The sequence below is a fragment of the Salvelinus sp. IW2-2015 genome, linkage group LG5 (genome assembly GCF_002910315.2).
Source record: "Salvelinus sp. IW2-2015 linkage group LG5, ASM291031v2, whole genome shotgun sequence".
NCBI lineage: Eukaryota > Metazoa > Chordata > Actinopteri > Salmoniformes > Salmonidae > Salvelinus > Salvelinus sp. IW2-2015.
Genome location: NC_036844.1, coordinates 10,719,577 through 10,742,844, shown reverse-complemented (window position 1 = coordinate 10,742,844; position 23,268 = coordinate 10,719,577). Strand labels below are relative to the sequence as shown.

Sequence of the window (23,268 nt, the reverse complement as noted above, 5' to 3'; positions counted from 1 at the left end):
ATTATAGTTTTAAGCAGTGTATTGGTAGTTAGTTAACATGCTACCTAACTGATCAACAATTATAGGTACAAGCTAATAACAAGGTATATATGCTTTATTATTGAACAAGCAACTTAACTCCAATAATGATGATAATGATGCTAGGCATCTCTCTCCAGCTCTCTCCAGCTTTCTCCAGGTTGTTGTGCTGCTTGGCTGGCTAGCTGCTCAATGGTTTACTCCAGATATTGCCACTGTTCTCGCTCACACTGCAGTGCACACTGCCACCATCAGCTGTGTGTCTCCGCCAGTTCCAGAAAGTCCACTCCTTGAATACGTATTGTAAATATGATGAATCATAGATTGGCAAGGAAATCCTCTTCATCTTCACTGTCCAACTGCATTGTCACGGAGCTGGAACCAGCAGWKGAGGATGGAGTGGCCTTAAAGCTGTATGCTGCTGTGGTGCCAAACTGCTGCAGAACTTCACTTGGTAGTTTATGCTGGTAACAGGTATCACCAGCCAGCTTCAGTCCATACCGCACCAGGAGTATGGAGTTGAGTGTGTGCAGTGACATTCTATTTCTTAACTTTGACTTGACCACACTCATTTGGCTGAACAGCCGTTCAAACTCCGCATTTGAGTGTGGCAAGGAGAGGGCAGCGAGTGCAGCTTTGCACAGTTCTTCAAATGGATTTGACCCGGAGAAGTCAGTGTAGTTATTCACTTCACTCCAAAACTTGACTGTATTTTCAGTTGAGTCCCACCTAAACAAATGGATGTTTCTCCATTGGGAAACTATTTTATCAATTGTTTGGGGCTGGTACCCCAGTAGCTCAGCTACATTAATAATTTCAGTGATGCCTTTAATTGTGCTTTAGCGTTTCCTTAACACTGACCAAGGCCATGTTTCGCAAGGATTCTAGGGTGTATGGGAGCCTTGCTTGCAGCTCCTTGCTTAAAGAAACAATGTAGTTGATGCACCGTCCCCGAATGACCTTTTCGTCCGCTGGCGCAAGACTGAGTTGGTACACCGTGCTCTCGAAAAGGTWCCCAAAGTATGGTGATGGACTGAGATGTCCATCAATGGCATATTTCAGGACATCAATGTTTGCCATATGGTTGACTACCCTGCTGCAAATTGATGTTAAGAGGTATACCAGATTGTCCAAAAGCTTGACAGGATCTGTTTGCTCTCCCTCAAATGACTTCACTGCAACTTGTACGTCGGACAGGATTGATTTAAAGAATGTCAGGTAGACATAGTTGGTCTTGTCCATGTACATGGCGTGGCGCACATCCACCATGTAGCAATGCTCACTGGCCTTGGTCAACTCAAAGTGGAGTTTCAGTTCTTCCCACTGGCTCAATATACGAGTTACCGCAGGCTCAATCGATAGCCAACATGTGGCACAAACTTTGGTGATCTGCAGTGGTTTTTGGCCACAATTAATGGTGGCATACACTTCTTTGTACGCCTCGCGCCGTTTTGTGGAAATCGAAAACCAGTTGTAGGTTTCCCTGATTACTCAACACTCCTAGGAATGGTTTCTTTGGATGCTGCACTGACAGACAATTGTAAAGAATGGCACACACAGTCGATGAGTACCAAATTGGTCAATGCACATTCTTCCTTTAAAATCCTGTGCACCCCGTTGTGCACCCCAGTCATCACGGACGCATTATCAGTGCCAATACCCTGAAGATTCTCTTTTTTAAGGTTACACTTCTCAAGAAACTCAACTACCTCCTTTGCTATTGATCTGGCATCGCCCCCTCCAATTCAACTTACCCGAGAAATGTGGACACAAAGGTTCTTCTTTTAGCACTGAAATACTGAATCACCACACCCAGGTATTTCGAGACACTGACATCAGTGGACTGAACTTCTCATCCCCCACATCTGATGTTACCCTTTTGAGAAAATAAGGAGCCAGTACTCCCCTAACCATTTCTGTGCACTTGGTGCGGTACATTTGGAAGTTGTTGTTGCCACAGAATCTGAAAAGGCAGCTTTGCAAGCCATACCTAAATGGTCACATGCATTGCAGCGAACAATGCTCCGCAAAGGCCATTGCCATAGTAGCTTCTGGGCTTTTGCAGTTATCCACTTTCTTAACCAACTGTGGCGACTGTGGCGCCTGCTGCTGATGTCACTCACAATGCACTTTTGCAGCTAGGCACGTGTGTTGTGACTGAGTGTGTGACAGAGAAAATCATTTTTTGTGTCATTTAGAGGGAAAATGCGTGCATTTTAGCGCTTGAGTCACTTTTCAAAAGTTGCTAAAAGTTCAAAATACATTTTTAAAAGTAGTGAAATTTGTTGCTAGGGTGCTGTTTGAAAAAAGTTGCCAGGGTAGTCTGAAAAGTTGCTTAATCTAGCAACAAAATTGCTAAATTGACATCACTGCATGTCGTGTAGTTAGCTAGCTCAAGTTGACACAAGCCATTTCCGTCTGTTCTAAATTGCTCATAAATATCTTGCTGTGCAACCGAGAAAAAAAAATCACCCAGAAAATAATTGTTGTGATGATGGCTTTTATGTAGGCTACAATGCAGCCTCTGAGTGCCTCAGAGAATAAACTGAGTGCAGATTCGTGACCGTTTTTACCATTACTACAGAGAAAATGTTTTATTTCTAGCATTTCAAAAGATATTGCCAATATTATTACTGGTTTAGAAATTATTAAATTAAATTAGAATGCCAAATGTGTGCAAAGTTGTCATCAAGGCAAAGGGTGACTACTTTGAAGAATCTCAAATATAAAATATATTTAGATTTGATTAACACTTTTACTAGTATTCTACATTGTAGAAAATAGTACAAATAAAGAAAGACCCTTGAATGAGTAGATGTGTCCAAACTTTTGACTGGTACTGTATGTCTTAAGACCAAAAATATGCTGCTTCAGAGATTCCATATGTTATGCTTACAACCCTGTAATTATAGTGCAAAGGGAGGGGAACCGAGGAGGGAGGGCTGAGGCCTAGGGAGGAGGGGGAATGGTTTATAGACAGGGTCTTCTCGGTGGGAAGCAACCAATGGTTGTGTTTGCCTGTGGGCCCTGCTTATATCTTACACCCATGGGCTTATCAACACCAAAGATAACAATTACATTGTAGACAAACAATGGCAACACTAGCTATTCTCAAATGGAACTTGCTATTCTAGCAAGAAACCATATTGATATAGTCCCGTGTGGTCCCGTGTGGCTCAGTTGGTAGAGCATGGCGCTTGCAACGCCAGGGTTGTGGGTTCATTCCCCACGGGGGGACCAGGATGAATATGTATGAACTTTCCAATTTGTAAGTCGCTCTGGATAAGAGCGTCTGCTAAATGACTTAAAAATGTAAAAAAATGATATAGCAATGCTCCAAGAAACACTCCTGCTCCAAAAGGACACATAGAATAGAGAACCATTTGTACAAACTGGCTGCTTTTTTATTAGACCCAAACAAAACTAAGGGTGTAATCATAATGATACATAAGAAACTCAAAATCAACATCCTTGTTAAAGGCGTAGACCAAGAAGGCAGAATCACTTTCCTTAAATGTATACAAAAAGAAAAATATCTGACATTATATCAAAATATGTTTATGCTCCAAATTCATATGAGCTTACGTGTTTTTATTATCTGAACAGCATATTGTTAGAATTAACTGAATTCCATCTGGCTATTGGAACAGACATGAATGCCATGCTGGACATGCAGGACAAATCCACTAAGACCAACTACAATCCACAGGCAACCAATGGTCTCCAACACATACTCTCTGATTACTTCTGAGTTCTTAACCCTTAAGCAAAAGAGTACTCTTTCTATTCAATCAGGTAAAAAACATTATCCCAAATCGTTTTCATACTATCCACTCCTCTATTTTCTTTAATCAAAAAATAGAAATTTGACATGAGCCTATCTGATCATCGTGCCTACTACTGCCACAAGATGCAAGCAACAATGGCTGACACTTAAATAACGTGCCATAGAATTCTGCGGCCGCCAGCAAGCTGTGCTGCAGTACACCACAACTTTTAAAAGAAGAACCACAGTACCAACGGGACATTAAAAACTGTAATATCTTATGTTTCACCGAGTCATGGCTGAACGACGACATGAATAACGTACAGCTGGCGGGGTTTACGCTGCATCGGCAAGATAGAACAGCCGCCTCGGGTAAGACAAGGGGTGGCGGTCTGTGTATATTTGTAAACAACAGCTGTTGCATGAAATCTAATAGTAAGGAAGTCTCAAGGTTGTGCTGGCCTGAGGTAGAGTATTTCAAGATAAGCTGTAGATATTTACCAAGTTTCGTAGCTGTCTATTTACCACCACAAACTGATGCTGGCACTAAGACCGCACTCAATGAGTTGTATAAGGCCATAAGCAAACAGGAAAACGCTCATCGAGGCGGCGCTCCTAGTGGCTGGGGACTTTAATGCAGTGAAACGTATACCTAATTTCAACCAGCATGTTAAAATGTGCAACCAGAGGGGGAAAAAACTTTAGATCACCTTTACTCCAAACACAGAGACGCGTACAAAGCTCTCCCTCACCCTCCATTTGGCAAATTTGACCATAATTCGATCTTCCTGATTCCTGAATACAAGCAGAATTAAATGAAAGCAGGAAGCACCAGTGACTCAGTCAATAAAGAAGTGGACAGATGATGCTACAGGACTGTTTTGCTAGCACAGACTGGAATATGTTCCGGGATTCTTCCGATGGCATTGAGGAGTACACCACATCCGTCACTGGCTCCATAAATATGTGCATCAATGACGTTGTCCCCACAGTGACTGTACGAACATACCCAAACCAGAAGCCATGGATTACAGGCAACATCCGCACTGAGCAAAAGGGTAGAGCTGCCGTTTTCATGGAGCGGAACTCTAACCTGGACGCTTGTAAGAAATCCCGCTCTGCCCTCTGACGAACCATCAAACAGGCAAAGCGTCAATACAGGACTTAGATTGAATCGTACTACACCAGTCCGACACTCGTCGGATGAGGCAGGGCTTGCAAACTATTACAGACTACAAAGGGAAGCACAGCCATGAGCTTCCCAGTGACACGCGCCTGCCAGACGAGTTAAATTACTTCTATGCTCGCTTCGAGGCAAGCAACACTGAAGCATGCATGTGAGCATCAGCTGTTCCGGACGACTGTGTGATCAAGCTCTCCATAGCCGATGTGACAAGACCTTTATACAGGTCAACATTCACAAGGCCGCAGGGCCAGACGGATTACCAGGATGTGTACTCCGAGCATGCACTGACGAACTGGCAAGTGTCTTCACTGACATTTTCAAACTGTTTCTAACTGAGTCTACAATACCAAAATGTTTCAAGCAGACCACCATAGTCCCTGTGCCCAAGAACACTAAGGTAACCTGCCTAAATAACTACTGACCCGTAGCACTAACATGTATAGCCATGAAGTGCTTTGAAAGGAGATTGAATCAACACCATTATCCCAGAAACCCTAGATCCACTCCAATTTGCATACCYCCTCAACAGATCGACAGATGATTCAGTCTCTATTGCACTCCACACTGCCCTTCCCACCTGGACAAAAGTAACACCTACGTGAGAATGCTATTTATTCACTACAGCTCAGCATTCAACACCATAGTGCCCTCAAAGCTCATCACTAAGCTAAGGACCCTGGGACAAAACACCTCCCTTTGCAACTGGATCCTGGACTGCCTGATGGACTGCCCCCTAGATGGTAAGGGTAGGTAATAACACACCTGCCACGCTGATCCTCCACACGGGGGACCCTCTGGGGTGCGTGCTGAGTCCCCTCCTGTACTCCCTGTTCATTCATGACTGCATGGCCATGTACGACTTCAACACCATCATTACGTTTGCCGACGACACAACAGCGGTAGGCCTGATCACCAACAACGATGAGACAGCCTATAGGGAGGAGGTCAGAGATCTGGCCATGTGGTGCAAGGATAACAACCTCTCCCTGAACATGATCAAGACAAAGGAGATGATTGTGGACTACAGGAAAAGGAGGACCGATCACGCCCCCATTCTCCTCGAAGGGGCTTTAGTGGAGCAGGTTGAGAGCTTCAAGTTCCATGGTGTCCATAATCACCATACAAACTAGCATGGTCCAAACACACCAAGACAGTCATGAAGAGAGCATGACATAGCCTTTTCCCTCTCAGGAGACTGAAAAGATTTGGCATGGGTCCTCAGATCCTCTTAAAGTGCTACAGCTGCAACATCTAGAGCATCCTGACTGGTTGCATCACTGCCTGGAATGGCAACTGCTCGGCCTCTGACCATAAGGCACTACAGAGGGTAATGCGTACAGCCCAGTACATCACTGGGGCCAAGTTTCCTGCCATCCAGGACCTCTATACCAGGTGGTGTCAGAGGAAGGCCCTAAAAATTGCCATCCTAGTCATAGACTGTTTTCTCTGCTACCACACGGCAAGCGATCAAGGAGCACCAGGTCTAGGTGCAAAAGGTTTCTTAACAGCTTCTATCCTCAAGCCATAAGACTCCTGAACAGCTAATCAAATGGCTACCATGACTATTTGCATTGTCCCCTCCCCTTGCCCCCTTTTACGCTGCTGCTAKTCTCTGTTTATTATCTATGCACTTTAACTCTACCTACATGTACATATTAGCTCAATTACCTAGACTAACCTGCGCCCCCGCACATTGACTGTACCGGTACCCCCTGTATATAGTCTCGCTACTGTTATTTTACTGCTGCTCTTTAATTATTTGTTATTTACATTTTTTACTTATCAATTTTTTTCTTAACACTTTGTTTTCTTAAAACTGCATTGTTGGTTAAGGGCTTGTTGGTTAAGGGCTTGTTGGTTAAAGGCTTGTAAGTAAGCATTTCACTGTAAGATCTACACCTGTTGTCTTCGGCACATGTGACAAATACAATTTGATTTGGTTTGAGAACTAAATCTATTGGTAAGACAGAGAGCAGATTTTGCAATCGATCGAGTTAATCTCAACCATTACTTCCATGTAATCAACTCTGTTGTCTACTGGCTAACAAGCTTTGTGGTAATGACCAATTAGTGGATATTGCAACTATTGAATCTGAATCAGGTGAATCGATACGTACTTACCCAAATTGGTACATCTGAACTAAAGCGGGTTTGCTAAACCTCTTAAATGTAATGTCAAACTGTAGATTTCCGCCTAAATAGACATACCCAAAAGTAACTGCTATTCATGTATAATTACATGACTGTGATATGCAAAAACTTGGTATATTTGGAATGAACACATTTGGTAGATTATGAGGAAATGATGAGAAGATAGATAGGAGTTACATAGTTCACAATACACAAGATAAAGCACACACAAAATAACATATATATATTTTTTTCAAAGTCATCTTTCATTGACAACCTGTAAGTGAATTATTGATGACTAGAGCTGGAAACACATCAGATGGCTTCCACAACATGTGAACAATATCAGAAAAAAAATGGGATTGATAGACCTAGCAACTAGAAATAAATAATAGTAAAAATCTATACAAAAGCAATAATGGCATTAAAATGAAGAAGTGCCTATATGACAGCAGTCTAAAATAGTCAATTATTCATATGTCGAATACCATGGCAAACGTATCTGTTTCTTRGTCATCAAAATGGAGGTAGCGCATGATCTCTCTGAAGCGATCKCGTGACATGGTTTCTCCAAAGAAAAGTATCTCATACATGTCTGACCAGAAGCTCCCCATATACACGCTCCTTCCACCAAGTTCTCCACGGACATACAGGATTGAAATGAAGGCTTCAGCTCATCAACAGATAGATCCCAGAKAGTGTCTCCATGCTCCGTGTGTCCCTAAGCCACAGTACAGTCCCTGAATTCTGTAGTATGTCCATGTCACTTAAACAATGAAAGCTGGTGAATGCATTGCTGATGTTGTTTTTTGGCTTGAGATGTAGGGCCTGCTCTTTCAGTTATGACATTTTGTGCTGATAATCGGCCTGTGGAATTGTCACCGGCTTGTTCTATCTAAACGGTGCCGTCCTTTCCTCTCTCCTGTCTCACCGTTTCATTTGATGGGGGCGTGGGCACCTGCTCAGTGTGCATCGTCCTGTTTTTTTGCGCTTAGGACTCGGAGGTGTAGATTATTCAGGCTGAGGATTAGAATCAGAAGAAGAATCATCATAGATGTCATGATTCATTTCTTCCCTGCCGTCTGAGTTTTCATTCAGATCTCGTAGCAGCGCTAACACAGCATGTGCATCCATTCGTCTTGGTCTTCTTGTCGTTGCAAATTACGCACGCTCTCACTGTGTACTCCAAGTATCCCAGAGTAGACTGATAAAACTGCTTGGATTTCGTGGACATATAGGGTACATATCATTTTGATTTTATAATTAGAATTAGAGAATCAATAAAATAGAATGGCCTGCCCTGTTCTTCATTGTCACGCCCTGGCCTTAGTATTCTTTGTTTTCTTAATTATTTTAGTTAGGTCAGGGTGTGACATGGGGAATGTATGTGTTTTTTGTAGTGTCTAGGGTGGTTGTAAGGTTTAGGGGGTTTATTAGAGTAGTTGGGTTTATGTTTAGTATAGTAGTCTAGCTGTGTCTATGGTTGAGTGTAGGTATCTAGGAAAGTCTATGGTTGCCTGAATTGGGTCTCAATTAGAGACAGCTGGTTATTGTTGTCTCTGATTGGGAGCCATATTTAAGGCAACCATAGGCTTTAGCTGTTTGTGGGGAATTGTCTATGTTGAACGTAAGTAGTTTGTGTGTGCACTTGCGTTTTTAGCTTCACGGTCGTTTGTTGTTTTTTGTATAGTTTGTATAAGTGTTTCGTTTCATGTTCATCTTCGTCGTTATAATAAAAGAAGATGGCTTATTTTCCACATGCTGCGTTTTGGTCCGTCTCTCCTCCACACGATCGTGACATTCATTCACAATTAGTGATTACATCATCATGCATCGTTCCCTTCCACAAACTCATCAACTCACCCATTCTACCCCATTCTACTTTAACTTCATTTACTTCATCTTTTGTTATGTGTGAATTTAAATGATCTGGGCTTCCTTAAGGACTAATCTCTATAATATATTAACAACTTTCGGAAAGCTCATTTTTTCTGAGCTAGCCATTAAAAAAAGTACAACCCTTTAACTGGAACATAATATGGAAAAATATGACATTGGCATCCCCAAATCTGAACCATCAACTTATGCATTTAAAGAAAGCACAGCCTGTGTTTAACACCAAGGAAACGTTTCATGATGAAATTGGCCCCAACTCCCACCTGTTCACTGTGTCCCCTAAATATGATGTAGGAGTGTCCTCCAGTTAAATGTTTCTGGGGCAAAGTTACAAAATAAATGTTGAAGTGCGTGAATGTAAATATTCAGTGCTTTGCATCTTCTATGTTACTTAACGATGATAGCAACCTTGAATCTCTCAATAAATGAGAGACAATTACTGCTGGCAGGCAGAACTGCGGCAAAAAAAACGGTTTTGGTTCTCAGATGGAAATCATCTCACMCTCTCCAAATTCACCGGTGGATAAGGTTTCTACTAGAAGTTAAAACGTTCGAATTTTCAACAGCTAGAATGAATGGTGCTAGTCAAGAAACAATTGAGGCCTGGACAAATACACTTCTCAGCTAAAGCCTAACACATACAAATAAACTACCTACGCTGAACAAAAATATAAGCGCAACATGCATGAGTTAATTCATATAATGATATCAGTCAATTTAAATATATTAAATAAATAAATTAGGCCCTTTTAATCTATGGTTTTCACATGACTGGGAATACAGATACGCTTATGTTGGTCACAGATACTGTATCTTTAAAAAAAGGTGGGGCTTGGATCAGAAAACAAGTCAGTATCTGGTGTGACCACCATTTGCCTCATGCACAGTGACACATCTCCTTCTCATAGAGTTGATCAGGCTGTTGATTGTGGCCTGTGGAATGTTGTCCCACTCCTCTTCAATGGCTGTGCGAAGTTGCTGGATATTGGCGGGAACTGGAACATGGTGTCGTACACGTTGATCCAGAGCATCCCAAAGRGGTTCAATGGGTGACATGTCTGGTGAGTTTGCAGGACATGGAAGAACTGGGTCACTTTCAGCTTCCTGGAATTGTGTACAGATCCTTGCAACATGGGGCCGTGCATTATCATGCTGAAACATGAGGTGATGGCGGTGACTGAACGGCATGACAATGGGCCTCAGGATCTCGTCACGGTATCTCTGGGCATTCAAATTGCCGTCGATACAATGCAATTGTGTTCGTTGTCCGTAGCTTATGCCTACCTATACCATAACCCCACCGCCACTATGGGGAACTCCGTTCACAACGTTGACATCAGCACACTGCTCGCCCACACAATGCCATGTGTCTACCATCTGCCTGGTACAGTTGAAACCACAGTTCATCCATGAAGAAGGGGTGGAAACATGGTTCCGGGTGGGGGGTTGAGACATGTTGGTTGGGTGGGATTGGGGAAATTTGGGGGTGGAGGCTATGGTGATCATGGTGATCAATGGTTTGTATTTGTGTACTTTAAAAAAAGTTTTCCTTCTTCTTTTTGAGTGGCACCCAACTGGTGGATGTGAACTATGAAATTATATAAACTTGTGTATTGTGCCTGTAGCCCCTCCCCCCCTCCCCAACAAGAAAAAGATATGGTCACAAATATATTTATATTTTTTTATCAGCAGCCAGTCCCAAACAGATCGGTTAATCAGGTAGCTATCATTGGCTGTTAATCACAGCCCTTGTTTGTCGGGTATTCGTGTTAAGTGCTTATTAAACTGACGGGACTGTGGCTTATCCATCTCACACACACACACACACACACACACACTGGCTGAAAGGAACACAGTAGAGCAGGATTCATCAGGTATTGTTCTCTGCAACACATTGGGGAACGAAGAGCAGCCTAGTGATGCCAACAGTTAGCATCCAAGCTAATAAATCAGCTTTCACTGTAATGACTCCGCCATGTAGCATTCAGGCACTCCGGTATTTGGCGATCAAGCTAATCTCTCAGGTTTCTAGTATTGACTCAGGTATTTAGCATGCAGGCTAACACATCAACAAGGATAATTCAGACTAATGGATTACTCATTTAGCATTGACTCAGGTATTTAGCCTACAAGCTAATCACTGGGGTACGTAGCATTCGGGATAATAAATAACTAATTTGCCATTCAGACTAATGAGGGAGCTTAGTGCTGTTCCACTGAGGAATGGCACTGTTGTTCTCTGTTTACTCACTTCATTTTCTGGCATGAAACACACACACACACACACACACACACACACACACACACACACGTACAGTCAAGTAAAAAGAAACAGCTTGTGTGACTCATGAGATGAATGATTAAGCGAATCCAAAGACCGAGTAGGCAGACAAATATGGTGTTAGAACATGTGTGTGTGTCGCTGGTGACTTAAAGTCTGTGTAGGGCTAGAACAAAACTGTGCACTGTGTGGGGGTGCCTCAGGAGAGTGTTGAGAAACAGTGATTTAGTGCTAAGTATGCAACTGAACTAGAGCAGAAAGACCCTTGTGAAAAATGAATGAACTACATATGCAAGAGAAGAACTCACAGCTCGCTCATTAGTGTGTCCCACCCACACACACACACATACACAGGCACACACACAGGAACACACATGCACACACAGACAGACAGAGTAGGGTAATTAAAAGTAATTATTCTCAATTCTGCTAGGTCTGTGTGGATCAGTGTTCAGGTTGTTGAGGCAGTTTACTGTTTCACTCATTACAGGATAAACAAAACAAATCTACATCCCTACCTCCTCTCCCTCAGTAATAATTAAAAAGGGGATGAGGAGGAGGAGTGAAAGATGAGAGGAGGGCTTGAGAGAGGACTGCAGCTAAAGCAGTTTCTCACTCCTCAAATTCAGCTTACTCCACAACACGCATGCAATAACACCCCCCCCCCCCCCCCACACACACACACACACACACACACACTACACCAGTGGTTCCCAATCATCGGTACTAGGACTTGAGAAGACTAACGAGACCATAGGCCTACTGGTACAATGCACATGAGGAGGTACTACTGGGGTAATCCAGGCAGAGCTAAATTCAGTTGGTGGTACAGTAGCTTCAAGTTTCAAGTTCTACTAGTATACCATATGTATGGTATACACTGTCCAACAAAATGCTTACGTGTAGGTTCCTTCTTGCAACAACAATAAGAAATAAAAGGTATTATGAACATAAAGTATATGGCTCAGTATAATATAATAAATATTTTAGCATAAAAAGGTACAATTTACAGTACAGTATTTACATGTGTTTTGGAGGGGGGATTGGAGGCTAGTGTTTATTAAATTGGCAGTATTTAGCAATAATAATAAGAGTCTGGTAGCAGTCGTGATGTGTGTGTAGCATGAGTTTAAATGTGTGCGTGTGTACAGTGCCTTCAGAAAGTATTCACACCCATTGACTTTTTCTACATTTTGTTGTGTTACAGCCTGAAAGGCAACTGTTGGTAGATGGGTAGAAATAAAAAATAAACTGACATTGAATAACCACTTGACCATGGTGAAGTTATTAATTACTCTTTAGATGGTGTATCAATATACCCAGTCAATACAAAGATACAGGAGTCCTTCATAACTCAGTTGACGGAGAGGAAGGAAACCACTCAGGTATTTCACCATGTGGTCAATGGTGACTCTAAAACAGTTTAATGGCTGGGATAGGAGAAAACTGAGGATGGATCAACAACATTGTAGTTACTTCACAATACTAACCAACAGTATCTGACAGAGTGAAAATAAGGAAGCCTGTACAGAATAAAAATATTCCAAATCATGAATCATGTTTGCAACATGGCGCTAAACTAATACTGCAAAAAATGTGGCAAAGCAATTCACGGCCCAGTACCATCCAGGACCTCTATACCAGGCGGTGTCAGAGGAAGGCCCTAAAAATTGTCAAGTCTCCAGCCACCCTAGTCATAGACTGTTCTCTCTGCTACAGCACGGCACGCGGTACCGGAGCGCCAAGTCTAGGTCCAAGAGGCTTCTAAACAGCTTCTACCCCCAAGCCATAAGACTCATGAACAGCAAATCAAATGGCTACCCAGACTATTTGCATTGAACCCCCCCCCCCCAATACAAATACAATTGTATTTGATTTGATTTTACGCTGGAGTTGTTTACCAAGAAGACATTGAATGTTCTTGAGTGGCCAAGTTACAGTTTTGACTTAAATCTGCTTGGCAAGACTTGAAAATGGTTATCTAGCAATGAGCTTGAAGAATTTTAAAAAGAATAATGGACATATTGTACAATCCAGGTGTACAAAGCTCTTATAGACTTACCCAGAAAGACTCACAGCTGTAATCGCTACCAAAGGTGATTCGAACGTATTGACTCAGGGGTGTGAATACTTATGTAAATGAGATATTTCTGTATTTCATTTTCAATACATTTGCAAAAATTTATAAAAACATGTTTTTACTTTGACATTAAGGGGTATTGTGTGTAGGTGTGTGAGAGAGAAAAAATATATTTCATCCATTTTGAATTCAGGCTGTAACAACAAAATGTGGAATAAATCAAGGGGTATGAATACTTTCTGAAGGCACTGTATGTATATGAGCGTATGGGTGTATATCTGTGTGGGTGTGTGAGTGTGTGAGTGCATGTGTGCTATGATGCAGTCAGTGCAGGTGGTCAGTCCAGTTCAAGTGTTCAGCAGTCTGATGGCTTGTAGACCAAAAAAGGTTGGGAGCCACTGCTCTACACACACAAACACCAACACACACACACACACACACACACACAACACACACACAACACACACACACACACACACACACACACACACACACACCACACACCACACACACACACACACACACACACACACACACACACACACACACACACACAAAGACACGCACACGCAGATTGTGCATTTCTTCCTCTAGCCAACTGAGCCACTGTAATGTGAAGCATCTCAACTTTGAACTAACATTGAGTTAATCTGAACTAGAATTGAATTTACATTCAGCTAATGTAGACCTGAACTGAAAATAACATTGACTTGGAGACGTATAAATGCGTAGACCAGGAATGTAATACCCAGGGATGTGGCGGAGGCTAACCTCATAACAATTGTGATGTCCATGTTTATAGTGTTTCCATAACTATAGGGCCAGATTAGCATTGTGAGCATTGGTGTTTTCGTTACCCACTTCCTGTCATCATGACGGGTTTTGACTGAGCGTTTTGATGTTAGCCAGGCAGGTGGTCAGCTAATAATATCAGCTCTCTCCTGAGCAATATTCATGAGCACAGAGAAATAGAGAGAGAGAGAGACTCATACATGTAATCAGAGGCAGTGTGTTGGAAGCGAAACAGCGACTTTACATAAATTACCCACCTGTAATCTGAACGCCCCCTCAATGAAGTCTCCTCAGGGGGGAGTGTGTGTGTGTGTGTGTGTGTGTGTGTGTGTTTTGGAATGGAGTGTAGCAATGAGGAGGCCAGGGGTTGGTGGATTAGCTCTCTGATGAGCAATGGCATTGGTGAGCTGAGCCTTAAAGGAATTGGCAAGGTGAGGTTGGAGGATTGCAATAAAGCTGACCACACACATGCCGGTCAGGTGAGAGGGGAGGGTTGTAGGAGAGGAAGAGGTGGAGGACAAAGGTGAGGAGAGGGGATGATAGAGAAGACAGGATAGGAGAGGATATGGATTTGATGGAGTAGAAAAGAGATGGGAGGAGAGATGAGGGGAGGGGGAGGTTGAGTCAGTAACTGTATGTGTAACTGCAGGTGGAATCAGTCTTACATAGAGAAACCTTGCTTCAGAGCCTCATACATAAACATGGAGCCTTGTCACCTGCTTCACTAAACCTCTAAGGTACCATACCCCTACACGCACACACACACGCACACACACACAAACACACACACACACGCACAAACATCAAAGTAGCGAGTCACCAGCAGAATTTAATGTGCTTTGTCAGGTCTAGTGTGAATGCTTGATAATGTGTAGTCAACTGTTAAAAGTAAGGCAACATTGTTGTTGGAATTGAAAATGAAATGGTATATGTCTTTGCATTTTGATTTTATGTTCTAAGAACGGTTTAATAGCTGCTGTCCTGGGTTCAATCCCAATGCTAAAAAGCTCCTAATACCTCAGTTTCTGTGTAACACACACACGCTCGCTCTCTCACACTCACTCATGTTTTTTTGTGTTCCAGGCGAGGACTTCTATGAGCTGTCGCCCTATGAGCTCCACGAATTCTCAGAAGAGTTTAGACACGCCTCCATCATCTCAGGTACCACTGGATGTGTGTGTGTGTCCAGGCAGGTCACACTAGATCGACTTCACTATTCAACGTTTGTCCTGTCCCCCAGGACGTTGGGAGATGCCTTCAATACCGTCCACTAGGGGCAACCTGAGTACCTATTACCAATTAGTAGGCTCCTAGCTTGCTAGGGCTTTGTGGATGGGGATAGAGGAAGGCCTTTAACTGCACACTCTGGCTCCAAGGAAAGGAAAGGAAAGGGAAAGGTAAAGGGGGATACCTAGTCAGTTGTATAACTGAATGCATTCAACTGAAATGTGTCTTCCGCATTTAACCCAACCCTGGGTTCAATCTCAGTGTTAGGCACTAGTTTTTATTTGTTCTGTTTTAACACTATCCCAAACCTTAACCCTTACCTTAACCAGTCAGAATTAATTCCTAAACTTAACCGTCGAAATTTGACGTTTATCCTCACCTTGGACAAATGTTGAATACTGAAGTTAGACCATGATACCTTGTTGCTATGTCTGTTAAGGTAACAGGGCTGGTGTATGTGGGTCTGTTTCTGATACGGAGGGGCTACTTAGAATACAAATCTCCCCTGTTGATTGAGATGAATGAAGAGAAGCTATTTTCTGTCTGTCTGTGTGTGTGTGTGTCTGTAACTGAAGCTATCCTCCKTCCCCGCATGAAAAGCTATTTTCTTTCCAATTTCCTTTTGCGCCAGTTCACATTTCTCATTATTTAAAGCACTGAGAAGTCATCTGCAGCTTCTCTAGGAGACATACGAGCTCCACTACACACACACACACACATTCCACCATTTCTTGGTATATGTGGAAGAGAGAGAGTGTTTATATTTTATATAATTTGTGTATTCCCTCTCAGTTCATCAAATATAAACACGCTATCTGACGATTGATCATACTTCATTTGAACTCCCTCTCTGTTTCGGTATCTCACACAGACTCCTGAGCTTTTAGGGCTGGATTCAATCCGTATCGCGGAAGAGCCAGGTTAAAATTCAAACGTACGTTTCGATTGAACTGACATATGCTGGGATGCAGTCTTTGCAACCGCGGGAGCATTGCCTACAGATTGCATTGAGCTCTTAAAGCGGCAATCTGCAGTTCAAACAATAACAAAGCAGACACCCCGCCACTGATTTGGTAAACAGCTGAGGGATGAGGCTGAAGAAATTTAACCACTTTCAAATTCATGGTCAGAGCTATGGATACAAGGACTGACCATCAATCATATCACAATTATAGTCGTAAACATGTTTTGAGGCTATAAAGTGTGTTCACATTCACACTGTTTTACAAACAATGGAGTAAAACAAACATATTTTGGGTTCTGACGGGGTACGACGGTTCAACTAAGCTCATGAGGCATCTATAAGTTATATTCTTCAAGAATCAATGGATAGATATTATTAATTTAAGGGGAATTTCACCCTGGGGACCCTGTTGTTTTTTATCATATCCAAGTCAGTGAGATGTGTTTCCCACATACAGTACCAGTCAAAAGTTTGGACACACCTAATCCTTCCATTTTTTTTCTTTTTTCTCACTATTTTCTACATTGTAGAATTATAGTGAAGACATCAAAACTATGAAATAACACCGTTTACCAGCAAARGTTAGCACACGTTGGCTAGCTAGTTAGCCTGGTGCTTGTTAACTTGCTATGTGCCAAGCTTTCACGTTTGTAACTTGTTAGCAAACGTGCAACACCAGGAAATGTAAATAATTTTAATTGACGCGGCTTGACATTTTAATATGTCAGTTTGGAACCATTTCAAATCTCACAAAATTATAGGTATGATGCAATATAGGATCCCCCCCTCCATTGACTTTGACAGGTCATTCTTGTCTATAGTAACCCTTGGAAGGTTTTTTGTTGTTGTTGTAGCAATGTCTTTGTGTTGTGTTTTGAGAATCTTCAGAGAGAAATATTAGGTGGTTGTGTAAATACTGTTGTAGCCTTGATTTTATACTTTTCAGTGTACCTCATGCTCGTGTACCCAAAATGCAGKTACTTTGTGGTGTATTTCAGCAGAACACTGTGGAAAGATTACAGATAACCTGCGTTTTCCAAAGAGAAAAGGTAAATAGAGAAAAGGGGTAGCCTAAATTGATTACGTGGTCTGTAAGGTACTTTGTGGTCCTCAGACTACCGCTAACCACATAACACAAACCCATACAAACATTACCCAATTCATCTTTCTGTCATGCTCAGTAGCAGCGCGTGGGTAAAATCACAGGGGAAGCCAGAAAAAAAAACATATTACGACATGTGTTGTGATAATTGCGTTGTTTGCTCTGTAACCTGTTAGTTCATATGCCTTGCCGTCGTGACATATAGGCCTAAGGCAGAGACAATAAGAAGACACAGTGGCAGAATAAATTCACCCACACCTTTGTTTCATCACAAAACCGGGGAGCAACATCTGTCCAGTGGAGTCCACGAAGCATATTGCATGAAACAAACAGTTACATGACCTACAGCATGGTCAATCAAGTTAATGTGTCTTACATTTTTGGACTACAAAACGATTATTGATTTAGAACACCGGAGAAATATGTGGCTGTCCATGTTACTGATGTGTGTGTGTGTGTGTAAGTACAAAAAAAACATGTTGACTCACCCTACTTGTAGAGAAACGCTAATGCCATCCTCCGATCTTTCCTGTTGCCAAAACGGTCTATTACTTTGTCATACAGTACACACTTTTAGTTTGTTGTCGTAGGTTACATGGCTAAAACACTTGCTCGTTAGCCTAACATGCTTTCGATGAGCAAGCTAGTTAACATTAGCCTACTACATCTAGCTACATTTTGAACTTCCTTCCTCTCAGGTCAGGGGCACAATGTATGAATTTAAGTTTGGATCGCTGTTATAATTGTTGGCCAGTACGAAGAATTAAGTGAAACCACAAGTCCAAATCCCCATCTCCAGCCATGGCTAATTTAGGAAAGGGATCATTTTAGCTAGCTAGCCACCGGAGAACAACAACTGGCAGCAAGATTGATAGCCAACTGAGAACCAACTAACTAACCAACCATAGATTATTTATACACATTCATCATTGTTACCAACACACAGAGAGTGAGTTAGCTATATCGGCAACTCTATTTTTAGTAACATAGTGTTTTTCAGACGAGTGTAATCGATGGATACCAGATTTAGCTGCTCATATTTGCTAACATTAACTAGCATACATTAGCTAATGTTAGTCATAGATGTTTCCTCCGCTAAAGATAATCACTGCTAACCTCAAATCAAATCAAAAATATATTTATATAGCCCTTCTTACATCAGCTGATATCTCAAAGTGCTGTACAGAAACCCAGCCTAAAACCCCAAACAGCAAGCAATGCAGGTGTAGAAGCACGGTGGCTAGGAAAAACTCCCTAGAAAGGCCAAAACCTAGGAAGACACCTAGAGAGGAACCAGGCTATGAGGGGTGGCCAGTCCTCTTCTTGCTGTGCCGGGTGGAGATTATAACAGAACATGGCCAAGATGTTCAAATGTTCATAAATGACCAGCATGGTCAAATAATAATAATCACAGTAGTTGTCGAGGGTGCAACAAGTCAGCACCTCAGGAGTAAATGTCAGTTGGATTTTCATAGCCGATCATTAAGAGTATCTCTACCGCTCCTGCTGTCTGTAGAAAGTTGAAAACAGCAGGTCTGGGACAGGTAGCACGTTCGGTGAACAGGTCAGGGTTCCATAGCCGCAGGCAGAACAGTTGAAACTGGAACAGCAGCACGGCCAGGTGGACTGGGGACAGCAAGGAGTCATCATGCCAGGTAGTCCTGAGGCATGGTCCTAGGGCTCAGGTTCTCCGAGAGAGAGAAAGAAAGAAAGAGACAAAGAGAGAATTTGAGAGAGCATACTTAAATTCACACAGGACACCGGATAAGACAGGTGAAGTACTCCAGAGACAACAGACTGACCCTAGCCCCCCGACACATAAACTACTGCAGCATAAATACTGGAGGCTGAGACAGGAGGGGTCAGGAGACACTGTGGCCCCATCCGATGATACCCCCGGACAGGGCCAAACAGGCAGGATATAACCCCACCCACTTTGCCAAAGCACAGCCCCCATACCACTAGAGGGATATCTTCAACCACCAACTTACCATCCTGAGACAAGGCCAAGTATAGCCCACAAAGATCTCCGCCACGGCACAACCCAAGGGGGGCGCCAACACAGACAGGAAGATCACGTCAGTGACTCAACCCACTCAAATGACGCACCCCTCCTAGGAACGGAATGGAAGAGCACCAGTAAGCCAGTGACTCAGCCCATGTAATAGGGTTAGAGGCAGAGAATCCCAGTGGAGAGAGGGGAACCGGCCAGGCAGAGACAGCAAGGGCGGTTCGTTGCTCCAGAGCCTTTCCGTTCACCTTCACACTCCTGGGCCAGACTACACTCAATCATATGACCTACTGAAGAGATGAGTCTTCAGTAAAGACTTAAAGGTCTTTACTGCGTCTCTCTTTGAGAGTCTGCGTCTCTCACATGGGTAGGCAGACCATTCCATAAAAATGGAGCTCAATAGGAGAAAGCCCTGCCTCCAGCTGTTTGCTGGAGGGACAATTAGGAGGCCTGCGTCTTGTGACCGTAGCGTACGTGTAGGTATGTACGGCAGGACCAAATCGGAAAGATAGGTAGGAGCAAGCCCATGTAATGCTTTGTAGGTTAGCAGTAAAACCTTGAAATCAGCCCTTGTCTTAACAGGAATCCAGTGTAGGGAGGCTAGCACTGGAGTCATTTGATCAGATTTTTTGGTTCTAGTCAGGATTCTAGCAGCCGTATTTAGCACTAACTGAAGTTTATTTAGTGCTTTATCTGGGTAGCCGGAAAGTAGAGCATTGCAGTAGTCTAACATAGAAGTAACAAAAGCATAGCTACATTTTTCTGCATCCTTTTTGGACAGAAAGTTTCAGATTTTTGCAATGTTACGTAGATGGAAAAAAGCTGTCCTTGAAACAGTCTTAATATGTTAGTCAAAAGAGAAGCAGAAACTGGTAACCACCATGGCATACCCAGTTAGCAATGATCACTCGGGAGGCCGGCATCCTTCCAGAGTGGTCAAGTACCATGCGACAGCTTTTTGCCAATGGCCTCATTCATGGGGCACCCGCGATAGGCTGCCGTGCTCCTGCCGTTAACATGGCGTTTTCCAATCGCACAACCCACCCGCCTTTCATCCACCCTTCTCCCGACCGGCGACAAGTCAGAAGCAAGATGCTTTTTCAGCCTACTCCCTGTCACCACTTATTTACTTAAAATATATTTATTGATTTTTATTATTTAAGATTCATTCGATGCCATGTCCATTTGAAAAAGGTTTTTGGAAAAGTACTGTAAATGATTATGTGCAAAATATATCAGAATACCAAGTCCTAGTCATGTGGATCCACTGGTGACAACAAATCAAATGTACTTGCAGGCTTCTCACACAATGCAATGGAGACAAAAGTGACAAAGTAATCAAATAAGTGACATAGTCAATATACAGCATAACATACAAAAAAAGATAAAAAGACTAAACTAAATCAAGTACAAGAGGCATGCAGATAAAAGAAAATAAGAAATACAAATAAGATTAAAAAAAATAGCCTAATAATATTTAGAAAATAGCCTACAGGGATAGACAGTAGTATGGACATTGTTTGCCCATGTGCATAGTGAGTGAAAGAAGGTACAGTACCGTAGCAGCATATAAACAATACTAGTGCAGTAAGGTGACATAACAATTGAATTGGTCCGGTAGACAAATTGTATTTGACTGTGTACAGAATATGAATAAATGGTAATTGTGTCGTAGTCCAGGATTCAGCTGTTGGAACAGTCTTGTGGCTTGGGTGTAGAGGCTGGCTTTGAGACAGGTGGTCCGAGACTTGATGTTGACCCTCACTGCAGCGGATCCCTCTCCCTTGTGCGCCGCCTTCTCCCACCATCAGATGACCTGAATCTGAATCCCCTCATCTGTGGCATCCTGGGTTGTTCCGAATGGCTCGTATACACAAAGAAAGAACATTTGAATCGCACATGATCTTACACATGAGTTTAAGAAATGACTTAAAAAGTAGAGAAAAACACATTTAATAAATATCAACACATACTGTGAGGAATGGTCTTTAAACAGGCCTTATCCTGGGCGGCAGGTAGCCTAGCGGCCAGTAACCGAAAGGTTGCTGGATAAATTCCCGAGCTGACAAGGTAAAAATCTGTCGTTCTGCCCTGAACAAGGCAGCACTGTTCCCCGGTAGGCCATTATTGTAATTAAGAATTTGTTCTTAACTGCCTTGGTTAAAAAAAAAGGTAAAAAAATAAATGAACAGCAGAGGTGGCGATGGCAATAGTGGCGATAGTGTATTATTTGTTCAGTATTTCGAAATGTTTGGTGGTGATACGTTAACTCAGCAAAAAAATAAACGTTCTCTCACTGTCAAGTGCATTTATTTTCAGCAAACTTAACATGTGTAAATATTTGTATGAACATAACAAGATTCCACAGACATGTGACTAACAGAAAAGGAATAATGTGTCCCTGAACAAAGCYGGGGTCAAAATAAAATGGCAGAACACTGACATTCCTGTCTTGCAGGAAATCATGCACAGAACGAGCAGTATGGCTAGTGGCATTGTCATGCTGGAGGGTCATGTCTGGATGAGCCTGCAGGAAGGGTACCACATGAGGGAGGATGATGTTTTCCCTGTAACGCACGGCTCAGTCCATTGATGCTGTGACACACCGCCCCAGACCATGACGGTCCCTCCACCTCCAAATCGATCCCGCTCCAGAGTACAGGCCTCGGTGTAACGCTCATTCTTTCGATGATAAACGTGAATCCGACCATCACCCCGGTGAGACAAAACTGTGACTCGTCAATGAAGAGCACTTTTTGCCAGTCCTGTCTGGTCCAGCACCGGTGGGTTTGTGCCCATTGGCGACGTTGTTGCTGTTGTGTGGTGAGGACCTGGCGACGTTGTTGTTGTTGTATGGTGAGGACCTGCCTTACAACAGGCCTACAAGCCCTCAGACCAGCCTCTCTCAGCCTATTGCGGACAGTCTGAGCACTGATGGAGGGATTGTCTGTTCCTGGTATAACTCGGGCAGTTGTTGTTGCCATCCTGTACCTGTCCCACAGGTGTGATGTTTGGAATGTCCTGAATCCTGTGCAGGTGTTGTTACACGTGGCCTGCCACTGCGAGGATAATCAGTTGTCCGTCTCCCTGTAGCGCTGTCTTAGGCGTCTCACAGTACGGACATTGCAATTTATTGCCCTGGCCACATCTGCAGTCCTCATGCCTCCTTGCAGCATGCCTAAGGCACGTTCACGCAGATGAGCAGGACCCTGGCATCTTTCTTGTGGTGTTTTTCAGAGTCAGTAGAAAGGCTTCTTTGTGTCCTAAAGTTTTCATAACTGTGACCTTAATTGCCTGCCGTCTGTAAGCTGTTAGTGTCTTAACGACCGTTCCACAGGTGCATGTTCATTAATTGTTCATGGTTCATTGAACAAGCATGGGAAACAGTGTTTAAACCCTTTACAATGAAGATCTGTGAAGTTATTTGGATTTTTACGAATTATCTTTGAAAGACAGGGACCTGAAAAAGGGACATTTCTTTTTTTGCTGAGTTTACAAACAWTTACAACTGCCTGTGGCATTTTTTTTCTAAAATTCACAATCGCCATTCTTCTTGCTCCTAGCCGAGAATGGTAACTTTCTGTTGAAGTTGCTGAATGGCATCAGACTGCTCTCATGGCAGATCTGCCAGTTTTGTCAAGCAGAAGTTACTTAAGGATCGGACCCTTTTTTCCCCCGCCTAAAATGACATACCCAAATCTAACTGCCTGTATCCAAGGACCTGAAGCAAGGATATTAATATTCTTGATACCGTTTCAGAGGAACACTTTGAAGTTTGTGGAGATGTGAAATTAATGTAGGAGAATATAACACAT

The 23,268-nt window shown here is 42.8% G+C and overlaps 1 protein-coding gene across 1 annotated transcript in view; it reads left to right on the top strand.

The window, feature by feature from the left end:
• The window catches only part of LOC111964492 (GDNF family receptor alpha-2), a 64,466-nt gene that overhangs the window by 9,573 nt on the left and 31,625 nt on the right, over positions 1-23,268 (top strand). Inside the window, exon 2 of the mRNA XM_023988381.2 lies at positions 15,233-15,310. Within this exon, the coding sequence (XP_023844149.2) occupies positions 15,233-15,310 (78 nt within the window). The remainder of the gene's footprint in view (positions 1-15,232; positions 15,311-23,268) is intronic.